The 17,249-nt window shown below is 42.4% G+C and overlaps 1 protein-coding gene across 1 annotated transcript in view; it reads right to left on the reverse strand.

Annotated features, from left to right (window-relative positions):
• Positions 1-17,249, reverse strand: part of kcnab1b (potassium voltage-gated channel subfamily A regulatory beta subunit 1b) — a gene marked incomplete at both ends in the record, with an annotated part of 29,387 nt that overhangs the window by 5,099 nt on the left and 7,039 nt on the right. Inside the window, 7 exons of the mRNA XM_080836225.1 lie at positions 1,417-1,503; positions 3,593-3,636; positions 5,589-5,633; positions 7,694-7,738; positions 8,205-8,284; positions 9,524-9,561; positions 12,142-12,185. Of these exons, the coding sequence (XP_080692351.1) occupies positions 1,417-1,503; positions 3,593-3,636; positions 5,589-5,633; positions 7,694-7,738; positions 8,205-8,284; positions 9,524-9,561; positions 12,142-12,185 (383 nt within the window). The remainder of the gene's footprint in view (positions 1-1,416; positions 1,504-3,592; positions 3,637-5,588; positions 5,634-7,693; positions 7,739-8,204; positions 8,285-9,523; positions 9,562-12,141; positions 12,186-17,249) is intronic.

Below are 17,249 nucleotides of genomic sequence, written 5' to 3' on the forward strand. Positions count from 1 at the left end.
TGGGAAGCGAGGTGGAGAGGATAATGGGAGAACAAATTGAAATCTGATTTTTAAGCATGGCTCCACACACACTAGTGTGTGTGTTTGTTTTGAGCACCCCATGTTGCACGCTTAATGTTACAGCACAAGAAACTATGTGACAATTACTGAAGCATCCCTCCCTCGGTGTAGTGTGTCAAGATAATCTGGCTTGCATCACGAAGAGAAAGTTACCAAGACGCCATCAATTGTTAATGGTGTCTGTCAATTAGGATAATTGCCCATCTAAATGAGGAGCATAGTTTGAAATGTTGTATGTTTTGACCTTGTGCTAAAAAGGCAAAACCAAACCCAGATCCACATGGAATCTTAAATAATGACCTTGGTTCCAAGGTGAGGTACCTGTCTGTGTTGGTTCGTTTTTTCACTGTGCACAAAATCCTGCCTTTCACTCTGCATGGGTCATGCTGAAATTAAATGAGCAAATTTGTCCAAACCACTCACCCAGTTCAACCCTGAAAAACACTGAACAAAGTCATGGTGCTAGAGATCCTGTATAGCACTTCCTTAGGGGTCGGGTAGCAAAGTGTTTGCACGGATAACCTTTGTGACATGACCTTTACCCCATCCCTTTAGTATGGTAAAGTATGGTCGTGATGAGCGCAATCCTACTCTAAAACTGAACCTGCAACCTCAGGCAGGTGGACGTGCTGTGAAGGAGGTTAAAAAAAAGCATGGGTGCTAGAGCTATTGTAGACCTACAGCTCCCTTTAGTATGGTAAAGCCATGGGTGCTAGTGCTATTGTAGACTTACACCTCCCTTAAGTATGGTAAAGCCATGGGTTGTAGTGATATTGTAGACTTACACCTCCCTTTAGTATAGTTAAGCCATGTGTGCTAATGCTATTTTAGACCTACACCTCCGTTTAGTATGGTAAAGCCACATGAATAACAGAGAAAATTGTGAGCTTTGTTGTGTCAGGTGGTGGCGCTGAGTTGTGATGGACAGGGAATCATCCCCTAGCTGATGAGGAGGCTGCTCCGCTGGATTGCTTTGGGCTGATCTAAGGCTGAGGAGTGACGGAGGCTCAGACACAGCAGGACCCTCACATCCACTGAGAGCAACCCAAAAATACACCAGCCAGCCCTCTCCTGCTGCAGGCCGACTCTAATCCCATTTCAAAAGAGAGCAAGACAGAGAGAGAGGAATACTCGTAAGTCGTAATTGAACGATGCACACAAGTATGAGAGCAGAGATGAAAATGTAAGCAAGTAAGCAACCGGAAGAGGCGTGAGGAGTAAAAATAGAAAATCAGTGGGCTAATGTGGAAAGAAGGGGATAAAGACAAGAAAACACTGTTTTTCTCTTCCCCCTCCAAATCCCTTTCACTTGTTCCCCCTGCTCTGTGTTGGCACCTCTGCGTGTCACTCACACACCTTCCATGGGCGTGTTGCCATCAGGGCGGTTGGCAAAGACGACATCCACATACTCCAGCTGCAACCGCTGCAGGGATCCCTTCAGACCTGCAGAGAGAGGGTGACAGATTCAAAGAAAGTAAGAAAAAGACAAATGGAAGGAATGAAAATACAGGGCTATAAATACTTTTCAGAGAGGGCAGGTGAGGCACACAACAATGATGAATGAATGGGGATTTTCGCAGTCAGGCTAGACCTCCATTCATAAATCCGAAGTGGAAAAGTGGAGAGAGGAGGAAAGAGGGAGGTAAGGGAAAGAGGAAAGAGGGAGGGTGTGAGGCTCTGAGGAGGAGAGATGGAAGAAGGGATGAGTTGAGAAGTGAAAGAGGATAGGAAGAGATAGAGAGAAGAGGAAAGAAGGGAGGGGGACCACAGCTCTGAGGGAAGAGAATGAAGGGAAGGACAGAGAGGAGAGGGAGAGAGCCGAGTGGCATCAGGGAGCCATCAAGACAGTCCAGACGGCCGTGGCAACAGGCTGTGTGATCAGACAAATCACGACTCCCAACTGCCTAATTAATTCGCCGGACGAGACGTACTGGCTCATCCCATCACCCTGATCCCCCCACCTCCCCTCTTCTCCTGGTGGTGCGCTGTTCCTGCTAACTCACTGCCGTAAAATCTGAACAACCCATAATAGGGTACCATCTTAATCCCTGACACCTCTCTGACAACCTGCCTCGCCCACTCCTGCTTCTGGGTGATACACACACACACACACACACACACACACACACACACACACACAAACCCCACTGTACAAACATGCACACACATAAACAAGCACCAGCCAAGCACAGTATTTATGGTGATTTGTGGAGAATAAATAAACCCCCTCAGCTGTAAAGTGAGAGGAGCATGAAATAGAGGAAAACATGGAGGCATGGTGTAAAGAGGCTGGTATGACTGAATTTATGTAAATAGTGTAATTTGCATTTTCAGGAAACCCTACAAATGCTGAATATATAAACAGTGGCAAACTCGCCATAACTGACACATATTTACCGCATAACTGAGAAATTCTGTTTGTGCAGGTGACATTGCTTATTACAGCTTATTACAGCAAAACATTCAGCTTAGTCAAACAACATAGAAAATCAAACACGTACGTTTGTACCTTACATACACTTTGCATAGACACATTTGCCATATGGAATATACAAATATATATAAATATATGATGTACAATATGCAAAGCAATACTGTATATTTATGGCTTCTACATATGTAAATATATAATGTACGCTATGTACATGTATATCATTTAATTATACCTACAGTGTAGTGTTAATGTTTATTTGGTCTATTCACCCCTGAGATGTACTGCAGTGTAGGGAAATGTGTGTTAGTGTTAATGTTTAACATTCAGAGGGTGCACTGGACTATCAGGCTGTGTACCGCTGTCTATCTCCACACATCTTAACGGGCTTCAACAGAGAACTGAAACAAGATCAGTAGATGAATGTCAAAAGCAAAGGTCTGAGCCACGCTCTGAATACAAGGAAAGGATGTGAGTGTGTGTGTTTATGGGTGTTTTTGTGTGTATGCTTGTAAATGTGCATGAGTGTATGTGTGTGTGTGTATGTGTGTGTGTGTGTGTGTGTGTGTGTGTGTGTGTGTGTGTGTGTGTGTGTGTGTGTGTGTGTGGTTTTGAGTAGGAGGGTGTGATTGCATGTGTGTTTAGGGCTGTGTGTTGGTTCAGGGGGGTTCCTGTGCAATCAATAACTAACTCAACTTCATAATTTGATTACAATCAAATGAAACCTTTTCCTCCAACTCTCATAAACTAATGACAACAAAAAGACTGAGAGATACAGAATACGGTATGTATAGGTAGATGTCTGAGGTATTCATCTGTAAAACGCTTTGAGTGCTCTATGATTGGAAAAGCGCTATATAAATGCAGTCCATTTACAGAATCAGTGACACAGATCATTCAGATCAGACACCGGATTATTGTTAGATGGCCACTTTGGCAATGCGGACAAAATTGACCTTGAGGACAAAAGTGAAGATGGACAAAATAAAAACACAATTCACACAATGGGTTAAGGAAGGGATGAAGGGATCAATTACAACTCTTGGGAAATGACAGAGTACAGACAAACACGCCGAATAAAGATTTAGATGAATGACTCACCCTCCACAATGTGTTTTCTGGAGAGGCCCCTCTCTGTCTCGGCTCTGTAAGGGGGCCACAATCAGAGAGGAGAGATTAGGAAAAAAATCATGTCTAGATCACATAGCGTGTTTTTGCTATCTCTGACAGGCTGATGCAAGGCCGTTTGCAGGCAGGCCTACAAATCTCTGTGCAGTATGTCTCAGAATCCCAGACGAGCCATCACCATTGCCTGCCGTGTTTGTCAGCGTAAGGACCAAACTTTTTTGGCTTTAGCTACAAGCTGTCTTCCAACAGATGCTCTATCTTCCAGAATTTTCTGGATTTTTTGGGAAATCTCTTGTTTCCATTCTCTTGTTTTACCCAAAAAAAGTCTCCTTCATCTCATCCAGTAAACTCCAGTTCAGGGCTGAACCTCGTCTGGCACAGGATCACCAGTGGCCTTTTTGCACTAAAGACCAGGGTCAGCCTGAGGCTTTTCCTCAAGCTTAAAGTCCCTCTCCTGGCTTTGATTTAACCCCTAAAAACTAATCTCTGTTCCTCAAAATGACCTTTTTAGTAATGCTTATTCATGGCTTGGATGCAGCTCTACATTTTTGCCTCATTTAGTATTTGCAGAGCTTATCATTGGTCCCCACCTCTATCTCCACCTGCCCCTCATCCGCTTTCCTGCAGCTCTGACATTTCTGCTCCTCAAACACACAAACCTCTGCTTGTTTTCTGTTAAGCTAGCTACTGTACGCTACACAATATAGGGTGGTAATATAGGAGTAATTCAGGCATACATGTTGAACCGGAAACTGACGAATGGCGAATACAGGCTCTCATAATGGTAATTGACATTAACCTTCAGCTTGACTATGTTATGAAACAGCTAATAATGTGTTGCTAATGTGAGATAAACTTTGGTCCTGATTGGCAGCTCTGACTTAACTAGATTGAAATTATAAACATCCAGATGTGCAGTTAGGAAGAAACAGCTTGAACACCATAGAAAGTCACAGAAGAAAGCCATCTAGTTCATCACAAGAAATTTCATACTATGTGTATGGTATGTATACTGATGTTACCCCTCCCTCCTGACCGGCAAGTTGACATGATTGGTTCCTTGATTTGTGACATATGACACCAAGGCTGTCTGATTCAATGTTTTTGAGACTGTTGTTGGTACACTGCGGTTCCAAGGTATGTTGTCATATAAAAAACTCCATATAGTCATATTGATTTTCACTGGAGGGGGTGCAGTAGCAGTAGGTAAATCATCAAAATCATATCAAGCAGGGCTAATTACCTGTCAAGCAGAAATGTGGCTAGCTACAATGTTTTCCCTTGTTTAATCTCAGGCTCATTCTAATTCTTTCTTTTTAGCTTGCCTTTCTTGCCTTTCTTCATTTGTCTGTAAGGAGGCTGGGTTATTATGTCATTGCTGGTGGTTGTTTATCTGCCATTGCGTTTTCAAAGCTCCTGAAGCCACTCACTGGAGATATTAAACTTGACCGAGTGAGAACATGTGCGGCGGAGGGGGGTTGCCTGTAGCGTGTGCACGAGCAGTGTTTAACACTCCGTCAGACACTCCTGGCTCTGATTGGTTGTTTTGATTCAGTTGCAGAGGATTTTTGCAAATGGCATTAGGAGCACTGGGTTTTATTTTGTCATAGATTATCTGTCTCATAGTCAGTCTTACCAATAATGACTAAAGTATTTTTTTTTAATAGGTTACCTACTGCAACTTTAAGCCTTAACAGGTTCGGCCTTCTGTTTTGTAATAACGTGGACAATCAATGCTAGAAACCTCGTAATTTCATTGGAAATGAAAAAAGTCTGAGGCTTTTCACCAGACCTAACTAACACAACTTATCTGTTTTTAATTTTCTCTGGTTTTACCCCCAGTAAAGTATGTAGCAAACACAATTCATATTTACAGCATAACACCATGCTGTGTCTTTCCATATCTTTTTTCCTTCTTTTTATTATTTTTGAGTGAGTTAGAGGGAGCAGAGGAATGGTGGGCACTTACTTTCCTCCCCAGTAGAGTTTGGTGGTGATGACCAGACTCGATCTTCTGCAGAACAAACAGCCAGACAGATTGTGAGTATTAGTTTGTGTGTTTGTAGGCCCCTAATGCAAACACAAGTCTTAAACATAGGGAACATACCTTAATAGTCTCAGCTTGAAAGCACAAGATGTAAGCTGATCTCAAGGCTGAGCTTGTATGACATTAGATCCAGCTGTATTATATTTTATGTAACGACCAGACCTGAGCATACCTTGCTCTACCCTTAAGTCACTCAGGAAACTTGTTCTACAAAGTTCCTCTGGATTTCCACTCCTCTAAACCCCCTAAAGAGTCAATATGATACATTCCAGTGAAACTGTTATTACATTATTGACTGGGGAATTGTAATACAATATTGGGTAAATTACTAGGCTACATAACTGGGTGTTAGATTTTAAACAAAACCACAAAAATGAGCAGCTCTATGTATATATTACTACAGGTTGTGGTTTTTGTCAAGATATTGCGCATTGTAACAATGAAATGGACGTCATTGCAGCAGATGTAGGCTACTTAATGGCGTCTTAGATGCATTACCACCTCGACTCTTCAATAATTTCTGCTACCGAACGGCGCGAGGTCCATATTCCCACGTATAACACAATTGCCATAACTGCGTTATTGTAATTTGCGGATGTAGGCCTAATCTTCACATTTTGAGCACTATATCGGACTTGTTTGTAGAACTTCTTCTTTCCGCTACACATTGAGTCTTTTCTTAACCTACAAGGCAAACTGCCCTTACCAAATGGATCTAAATGGTTGCTATGGCTAAAGCCAAGTCGTTAGTTGCATATTGGCTCTTAGCTAGCATGTCCCAGCATTCGTTTGAGCCTTGGATTTGTAAAAACACTATGGTCCTTACTGTGGTACTTAAAGCATGTATGTAACATGTTGCTACTCTCTGTACTTCCGTCGGTCCACTGATTTACAACTGTCACAAGTGACAGTTCATTTTAACTTCACAACGAACTCTGCGATTTGATATGGGAATGTGATACGGCCAAAAAACTGGAACTTTTTAGAGTTGTGCAAATGTTAAATTGATGTTCTGAAGAACTTTACATTACAAAGAAATTACATCTCTCACAGCTAACCCTCCACTCCCTCCTCCTCCCCAACTTTAACCATTCCCATTGCCATTCCAGCATGGCAACTCTACTGTTGCCAAGCATTGCATCTGATAAGACGAGCGAAGCTGTGCTACAGCGTAACCCCGGGAGCCCAAAAGGCAGCTGCCAGAAAATGTATTAGATCAATATGTTAGTCCACAGGCCTGCCCACGAACACACTCCATCTCCGCAAAAGAGCACACACACACACACACGCACACACACACACACACACACACACACACACACACCAGCTCTGCAGAAGAGCCCTTCACTAGAAAGTACATAAACACACACACACACACAAAACTTCCCACAGATTACCATGGTTACTGCCAGTGAGACTGCGAACTGTGAAGATAATTACAGAGAGGAAAAGAACGTACACCTCTCTACCCTGCCTTAGGTGGACATTTCACATGTACTCCAGTGACGGTGGACTTGTTTCATCCACTCACTCAAACACACACACACACACACACACACACACACACACACACACACACACACACACACACACACACACACACACACACACACACACACACACACACACACACACACACACACACACACACACACACACACACACACACACACACACACCCTTACACCTTTCATCCACTTGACAGGTTGCTTAGGCTTCTACTCCACATGGAGGACTACTACTTGTGGCAGTGAAATTTGGCAAAATGGAAAAAACAAGAGCTGTGACTCAGCAGCTCTGTGCCAGTTCACTCACTCAGCTACGGGCTGGCAAAGCACAGGCTCTACGTACGGCGTTCTAGGGAGTTTTATTTCTGTCTCCGTTCAGTTAAACATTTCAAGAGCACACATGCATACAGTAAAAAGAAAATGAATTCCTAAAGATATAAAAAGAAATATCCCAAAAAATATAATCAGACTCACACTCTAACCACACAAACGCACACATAACAAGCAAAGTTGAAGTACCTCCAGCACTTTTTCTTGATGATGTTTCCGAGGATTATTTCAGCCCTGAAAAAGAGAAGGCACACAGACACAGACACAGACACAGACACAGACACACACACACACACACACACACACACACACACACACACACACACACACACACACACACACACACACACACACACACAAAACACAAAAATAATATTAAATAAAGACTCATGAGGCGGAGTAACACAGAACACCCAGAGAGAGCTATTCACTTTATGAATTTCTATCACCAAGAGCACCGCTCTTCACCAAGAGCAGTGCCATGCAAATTAAACAATAACGGTAACGGTATTAATGTAAACATGCTTTAGAAAATGACAAAAAAATGAAAAAAACATATTGAAGCTATAAAAGTTATATGAAGTTATGGTTTAACTCTAAATTTAACTGTAGGGATCACTGCAGCATCGGGTGTGGTACTAACTAACATCAATTCATCATTCAAGCTCCCAAGCTGTATGTACAGGTGGGTGACACTCACTTTCCTGCAGAGTACACCTCAGCAGTGTCAAAGAGATTGACGCCATTCTCGTAGGCTATTGTCATCAGCTGCTCAGCCACCTGCAAACACACCAGAGCCGTCAGTCAGCTAATCACCCTTACAGCCCATGACAACCCAAGGATATCACAATATGCTTTAAAACGTTTTATCATAAACAGTTGAGCCAGGTCAGTATATACAATCCAGGAATTTAACAAGCTTATGAGCTAAGTTATTGCAATTAAATAAAGAAGAAAGTGAAGAGGAAGAAAAGGAGGAGGAACCACTTCTATCATCATTGTCACCATTGCTTAATGCACAAAGCAACTTCCATGCTTAAAGTTAATCAGAATGCTGAGGTCTATATGTAACTGAGACTGTAGGTTTATAACTGAAAGCCTAGTCTCTCCAACCTGTAAAGAAAGAGCACTTAAGCGTGCCCATGTTTCTCTGTGCTAATGCCCACACAAGACTGTCATGTTCTTTGACAGGGTCAAATCCTCCAGGCCAAAGAGAGACATTCACAGAGGCTTGGTCTGCACTAGACATCCCTTATTCTTTTTGAGAATGCCCAACAGGAAGGTGTGTCTGTGTGTCAGTCATTGGCCTTTATCTTGAGTCCTGCTGGAAGGGCCACTCACGTTGGGTACCTGTCCATCCATGACAGTACGCCCACCACTACCACAGCACTGCCACTACCTACACACGACAGCACGCACACCACTACCACAGCACTGCCACTACCTACACATGACAGCACGCACACCACTACCACAGCACTGCCACTACCTACACTGCCCCCCCTCCCGCCCATCCACCCACACTCACACCCCCCATCCCCAGGCCACTGTCCTTTCCCTCGCTGTAGAGAGAGCCCTCCTGTCAGGCTTGAATGACATATCCTGCTGTCACCATGAGAAGTGGGGTCCGACAGTGACGAGTGGAGCCCCCAGCAAGAGACGGAGAGAGCACGGGCGAACGAATGAACGAACAAACAAGTGGAGGGACGCTCAGCAACAGAGGAGGTGATGGAGGGTGACAGGGGAATAGGGGACAGGCGTCTGCTGTAACCCAAGGAGACAGCAGAGGATTTCCCCACCAACTTACCACCCTGAGGAAAAGTGTTCCCCCCTTTTAATGTAGGTGCAACTTGACCAACTAGTAAGACTCTCTGCATGGCCTGTCACATGTCACTCAAATGTTGAATCTGAGGCGCTACTGTACTGTACTGCCACTGAACTTCTGATATTGTGGTTTGTGATTGGCAAAGAGGTTTTCTTTTTCAGTTTTTCTCAGGGGTTAGTGTATGCATTGCTTACCTCATCAGAAATCTGCCCACCGAAGGTTACCCAAGTCCCTGGAGGAGGGAGAGAGGGTGAAGAGCACAGGAATACAGAGGGACAGGCAGAGATACACAGAGAAGGAGAGAAAGAGAGAGAAATTAGGTTTGTTTGGGGGGGAAATGTTATTGGAGTGTTATTAATGTTTATACATGTCTATGTGAGTGTGTGAGCGAGAGAGCAAGGGAGTGTGAGAGAGAGAGAGAGAAAGAGAAAATTATTGTGTTTGTATTTATATTCTACACAAGACCAGATACATCACAACATTTTCAGGACGTTTGACTTCCTTAGGTGCAGAATGGCATGTCAGTGACCGACCCATCGACCCCTGTGTGTTGTGTGTGTTTTGTATGTGTATGTGTGTGTGTGTGTGTGTGTGTACAGGCATTCTGCTCACAGTACTGTGCTGTGGGCACAGGCCAGCTCTGCTCTGTGGGTTGTGGCAGTAATGAGAAGCCACTGTGTGCGGTACTGTATTCGCCCCTGAGTGCCTCCCTGCGTTTGGAGGGCCGATGACTCAAACACTAGCCTCTGGAGCGGACTGTGGCCGGCTGTGAATCATCATTTTAACAGGCCGGCGGCAGAACATTGAGACTGGCTCCGCCATGTCACCTCCGTTACTGCCACTGCCCCCGTGTCCTTGTCACAAACAAGCACCCTCACCGGATGAGCTCAGACAACGCAAAGCCCAGCCACTACTCTGCCTCATAATACAAGAATACAAGGCAATATTTAGCTTTTTTACAGTAATGTGAGCCTACTGATGCTGTATGCAATTACAGGTGTTAATCTAAACCAATGCTCAAAGGTATAGTGTGTAGGATTTACAGGGGGCTATTAACAGAAATTGAGTATTCAGTATTCATAATTATGTTTTCATGACCTGTAATTACATATCATTGTGTTTTCATTATATTAGAATGAGCCTTTCATATTTACATATTTACAGGGAGCAGGTCCTCTTCCACGGAGTCCGCAATGCTGCATAGTTATATTTCTACAGTAGCCCAGAATGGACAAACCATAACACTGGCTCTAGAGAGGGCATTTTGTGTTTTAGCAACTGACGGCCACCGTAAGTCATCTTAAATTCTTAGAACGGAAGAGATGATGGAGGGGTATTTAGTTGGTTATAATCTGCATCTAGATTCCACTAAATCCTACACAATGCACCTTTATAGCAGCAGTAAGGAACTCAGACATGCACTAAAATGTGAAATTTCAAATGTGCAATATTAATACTTCAATCACTTTATACTGCTGCAACGGTGTGCCGTCCCAGATCATAGAACTATGCACTTTGACGCATGAAGTGTTGGAACGACAGGTGTGTTTATTTGTCCTTCACATGACCATATACTATCAAAATGAATTTGTAGATGATACCAAATCTGCTTACCCATAAATAACAACCCTCAAAAAAGTAGCACATTCTTGCATAGTGTTGCTTTAACTCTCAGCAACCTATCAATGCCCAGAAAGCAACTGACACTGGGACAAATCAGGCTCAGATCTGACAGAGAAGCAGTCTATGTTCAGCTGTCTTCTCTGTATTACATGTCTCATATCACTGTCTATGCCTAACTCCTGGAAAACCATCCAGCACTGCAGGTGTATGTTATTTAATCTTACCTTATGGAAAGACGCTGAGGCAGAGATGGCTTCAGCCCTCATCAGTTCAAAGGTCAGCTTTTTTTGGATATCACATACCTGATTCAGATTATCTAGCCATGTATCAGGGCTGCAACTAAAAATCCGCAGTGTTCTACTCCTCCAGACACAGTGCAAGAATTCTCTCTGCCATCCGGACCTTGTGTGACCTCCACCAAAGCCTCTCTGTAACCTGCGGGTCCCTCTCTGGTCTCGGCCTCTCCTATCTGACCTTCTCTGCCTCTCATTTCCAAACGCTGATGACTCACTGTGTTTATCTGCAACCTTATAATCTCCCATCGCTCCCACCCCTCGGACAGCTAATCAAACTGATGCATGCAATCATCAGTTTGTTCCCCCACATGTAGTTTATGTAAATAAACAAAACTGGCCATTTACTACCCTGCAGAGACAACTCAGGGATGCAGTGCTTGACCAGGGTGTTTTTTTTACCCCCTTTTCCCTGCATAATGAACTGAGCAGCAGTAATGAGAGGCTTATAAACAACTTTGTGGATTAGCATAAGCATTATGTGCGCAGTAAAACTCGCTTCCACTGAGTACCGCAGTCAGATTTTACTTCTTTTTTTTTTGCTGCTCTGGGCCATGCCTAGACGTTTATTTATTTGTATTTATTTTTTGCCTAATCATTCAGAAGAGGATCTGTCTCTAACGATGCAGATAGCGCTAATCCGTTTCATGAGGTTTGCTCTGCAATGGATAGAGGAGTAGCAGCAGCATCTGGCTGGATCCATTCACACACAACTGTCAGCAGAGACTGCCTCAACTCCTGGGAGAGAGATGGAAGGAAGAGGAGGAGGAGGAGGAGGGGGGAGGGGAAGGAAGAGATATGGGGAACAGGAAGCAAGAGCCTAGGAGGTGCCACACACAAACACACACATATTCACACAGGGATGCCAATTAAACCCTCCAATGACGAGCACTTACCAAGCCCCAAACAGGAGACGCGCAGGCCTGACTTCCCCAGGTTCCTGAGGAGAGAAAGAGAGAGAGAGAGAGAGAGAGAGAGAGAGAGAGGGATGTACTTATTACCAGTACAAAAGAAACCCACAAAAGGTAAAATCAAGACATGCTTAAAACCCAAGGAAAAAGGAAAAGAGGAAAAGTAACACCCACACAGAAAACAAATACAAAACAAAAGATAAACAACCATTGCTCAGTATCAATCAATTCATGTACTCAGACATTTAGCTGAAACACACCCTCTTCATTTACCCTGCAAATACATTCTTCAATCCCTCACATTTTAGTGAAAGATACTGAATATTCAATAATAAGTCAATTGATTTTTTTTTTAGAGTTATCCTAGAGTTATCTCTGTTATCCTAGAACCTTCCATTTTATTTCTCTGTGACAGCCACACTGCCATCTTAGCTTGCCCGAAAAGAAAATTCAGAAAGGGATGGAAAGAAAGAGAGAGAGGGAAGGAAAGAGATAGAAAGAGGGAGAAAGGTATGAAAAGAGAGGGAGAAATTAGAAATTAGGTTGCAGAGAAAGGAGAGAGAAACAGAGAGAGAGAGAGAAAGAGATGGGAGAAAGAGAGGGGGAGAGAGAGAGAGAAATTGGGTTGCAGAGAAAGAGAAGGAGCGAGAAACAGAGAGAGAGAGGGAGAGAGAGAGAGAGAGAGAGAGAGAAATTGGGTTGCAGAGAAAGAAAAGGAGCGAGAAACAGAGAGAGAGGGGGAGAGAGAGAGAAAGAGAGAGGTTGGCCGAAGCACCACACGAAGCCTGTGGCCCATGTATTTTGACCTCCCACATCAGTGGAACAGTGAGGCATCTTGTCCCGTCTCCTGTTCCTCTCATGGAGGAGGGTTAAAAAGCCATGCTTCACCCTTTAAGGTCCTCTTTCAGGGTCAAAACCCTTAGCCACTATACACTCAATGTACAACTAAATGATTTGTACAGTGTATTTGTTACATACCTATATATTGCTAAACGATATATTAACATGCAGGGTTAGGTTAAGTTGTACATCAAAAACACATCAAATGTAGAGGCTCAAGAGATAATTGGCTTTTTGGGTCCCCACTTGAGAGACGAGCCTAATCAATACAGCCATTAGGTATTGCACACACTAGTCCTGCACACACTAGTCCTGAAGGTTTCTCCGTCCTTCCACAAAAGTTTGGTGTCGATTTAGAAAATCACTGGGGCGTGAAGTGTCTCCTGGTGGGGAAGAGTACGGATTGAAAGATTATTCCTGATCCCATGGTTGATTCATGCAGTCTGTCACATTGAATACAAACTCTAAATGGGCTGTTGTTGCAGTGCAAGCCTACGGGGACCTGATGCTCACAAAGGTCTGAGGGTAGTTTTTGTACCACAGACTTGAAGACTTAAATCAGGCAGATGGGGTTCAATTGAAAACAAGTTTATTACAATTCCACTGTGCAATCAGGAAACAAGTTTATTACAATTCCGCTGTGCACAACAGGAGAGAGGAAAATTCACAGGAAGACACTCAAAGTGTCTCTGTGTGTAGTGTCTAGCTAGACAAGGAACCATTTTGAGTTTAAGTATTCTACCAGAATGACAGGAGACTGCACTAATCACTGGGCTCAGCTTACGTGGACCACACTGAGTCAGAGAGAAGAATCACCAGGCTACCCTAATCTACGTTATCCTGGAAACTTAGGAGAGATGTCTAATGAGGCAGAGAAAGCACTCAAGCATAACAGTCACACTTTAAACGTATCTTTAATTCTAACACTAAGAAACGTAAGGGCATAAACTACAAATGAATATAAGAATAATAAGACATTAAATCTAATTTGCAACTTCTTCAGGTCAGAAGTGCAAATGCATCATGGAGTCTTGTGTAGTTTCTTCTCTCCTAGTTCAGACTATGAAGGTTTTAGGGTGTAAGTTTGGCTGACTGAGTTCAGACTACCTAGGTATTGGGATAAAACGCTTAAGGGAAAAAATGGTGAAAGTGTGACCATAGGTTAGGAGTTCAGATGTGTGGCATATCTTAAAAAGCACACTGAACAGAATACTGGTGTCTCTGTCCTCCGTGAAACTACTTATCCTAACAACATGTCTGTTCAATTACATTTCCCTCTTAATTAGGCCCACATCACAAATATCCTCCTTACACTAGAGTGTATGGCTGCTTTACATGTCTTGGTGAATGCTGGGATACTTCTAAATTCTCTTAGGCATTTATTCTTGCTAATGGCATACTGAAAATCATAATGGTAGTTTGCCCTATTTGTGCTTCAAGAGCGGTTTAGTAGGTCTGTTAAAGTATTCCTGTGAAGCACTGTGGACAAATACTGAGAAGTCAATACTGTTCTGATTGAAATTACAGGAGGCTAACTTATTAAAAAAATGTTAATATAATTTAGTGCTCATTTTTCTGTCAGATTCACTAATATAACGGTACACAAAAGACTTTTCAGCAACAAGAGCACATGTCGGATGGAACGCTGTCATTTGCAACTCTTTGGAAAAATACAGAGAGTCTTAAAGTAGAAGCAGCCTGACAGATAACATGCCTGATAAAGTATTCATGAAGATGCAGTCATTCAGAAAAATGGTTCAGAGAAATGGTTCAGAAAAATGACATCTTTCAGAGTTTAGAAATGCTCTACACAAGAGCACAAACTTGATTAAGACAAGACTATTTAAAACCCCTATATAATGACAGAATAAATATGGTGTAGACCTATCTGATTTTGAACCGAATATACAAAGATCTATCCAAAAACACAGCCTTGTTTTCATGAAACGATACAAATAAAAATAGATGACACGTTTTCCTTTAAAAGAAAAGGAAAGAGAGCATGGGCATTGATTTCCAGTCTCTTCTTATTAAGAAGGAGCACAGCCCTTCAGACATTGTTATGGACATTAGGAGCAGAGGACAGACATCCACCACTTTCTTACGATTAAGAAAAAAATAAAACAACATTCCTCTCAGGCTGGTGCTGTTCACTGAATCATGTAAAAAAAAAAAAAAAAAAAAATTACTGCACATTTATCTGGGAACCATCTTAATTGCACAGTCCTACCAGCCTCTAAATCAGGGGTGGCCAACCCGCGGCTCGCGAGCCGCATGCGGCTCTTTGCCGGCTGACGTGCGGCTCGGCTCCAGCTCGAGTGCTCACTCACTTTTCTCTTGGTGTACAGCATTTTCGTATTGTAAAACAAATATCTAAAATGCATATTTTGCACGCAATATATTTGGAAATACAGACAAAAAGTCTGCCCGATTTGAATGGGGTATTTATTCATGTATATTTTGTCATCACGCGATCTTGAGAGATGTCTTCAAGTAACGTTAATGTTCCAAACATGAAACATTCTTTCTAATGTGTGCACCCAGTTTCAGAGAGTTACTAGCCAGACTAGCAGTAGCTACTGATAGAATGCCATGGATCCAGCAAAGCGTAAAGCTAAACGAAAATATGAAGATACGTTCTTGCCTGAATGGGAGGAATTATTTGCGCAGCGAAATGGAAAACCCCTCTGCTTAATATGCCAGACGTCACTGTCGCATTCTAAAGCCTCAAACTTGGAGCGCCGTCTCTCCACACAAAATGCTAACTAACATAGCTCAGGAGTTCCTAAAGGCACAGAGATGGGCAAGCACAAGGTACATACTTTGAAACGTCAGTCAGAGAAACAGACTCGGTTTTTTGGAAATTTACTCTGAAGTAGGCTACTCTGAAACGGTCACGTTGGCATTGTATCAGGTGTCATTGAATATTGCTCGAGCAAAAAAGTAATATAGTGAGGGAGAGTTTGAAAATTAAACAGAGGATATCTGACATTAACTATAATTAGCACCTATCTCAACAGGTGTCTTCAATATGTTTATTTTTGTGCCATATTTTAAATCTACATTCGTTAATTTCTCTTCCTGAAACCCACTAGAGGACACTATTTAAAAGGTTATTTCCAATAAAAGGTAGGCAACTGCTGTGATTAAGCTCTTCTCGAGGCACAGTCTGTTCCAATGCTTTGTTTTGATCACAGTTATTGCAGAAAAGGAGGCCTCACTTAAATATGTGGAGGCAAAGGGTAGTAGCTGCTCCTAAAATTTCTCTCCCAGGTCAGAGTGCTCCTGCTTCACACACATCCAACACAACATCTCAGCAAATGTCTTCAATATGTTTATATTTGTGCCATATTTTAAATCTAAATGTGTTAATTTCTCTTCCTAAAACCCACTAAAGGACACTATTTAAAAGGTTATTTTCAAAAAATATCTAACACTGATACACATGAATGACTTCGCATTGCACTTACTTCATTAATGAAGCATAGACCAAACGCATGAACCGTGACTATAAGTCGTAGATTTAGGGTGGGAGTTGGGTTTGGACTAGAATAAGGTTATGCTCAGGGTTATTTGGCAGCTCTTTGACAGGTTGTTGGGAATTCAACTTTTTACAATTTTACAACTATGTAAACATTTTCGGGTTATTTGTTGACATATCTATTTATAGAAAGGACCACTACAACGGCCAGTCAGGGTTGGCTGACAAGTAGTTGATAGTTGGTTGACAGGTATTTTATACATATGTTAAAAGTGTTTTATTTGTTTGTCATTTTGATAATAAGTTAAAGGAAGCAGAATATTGTGTATTATTATCCTATAATGTCTCTGGCATTCCTGCAGGTGCTTGTCTGACCATAAATAAAAAGAGATAATTTACGGATAGAGATAAAAAGAGGTGCTGCAGAGTTGGTTCATCTCTCTCAGCAGTTCATCATTTACAGAGACATCCCACACTACTCCCTTATGGTTTTTCTCTTCTAACTGTTTTATTGTATTTATTATTTCCTGTACTTATCTTGTAAGGCACCTTGGACTCAGTCAGAAGGGTGCTGTACCAATATAATTATTCTTACTGCACTGGCCTCTTCCCTCCTCGATTGCACAATGATGAATGGGTATAGAAACTGGGCACGGGGTATGTTTTACCACTTCCCCACTTGATAAACTCTGCAATGTATGCTGTTATGTACAGCAGGTATAATAACAATAAACTCTGGACTGGAGTTGGAAGTTACATTCGGACCAATAAG

The sequence above is a fragment of the Sprattus sprattus genome (assembly GCF_963457725.1).
Source record: "Sprattus sprattus genome assembly, chromosome: 4".
Classification (NCBI taxonomy): domain Eukaryota; kingdom Metazoa; phylum Chordata; class Actinopteri; order Clupeiformes; family Clupeidae; genus Sprattus; species Sprattus sprattus.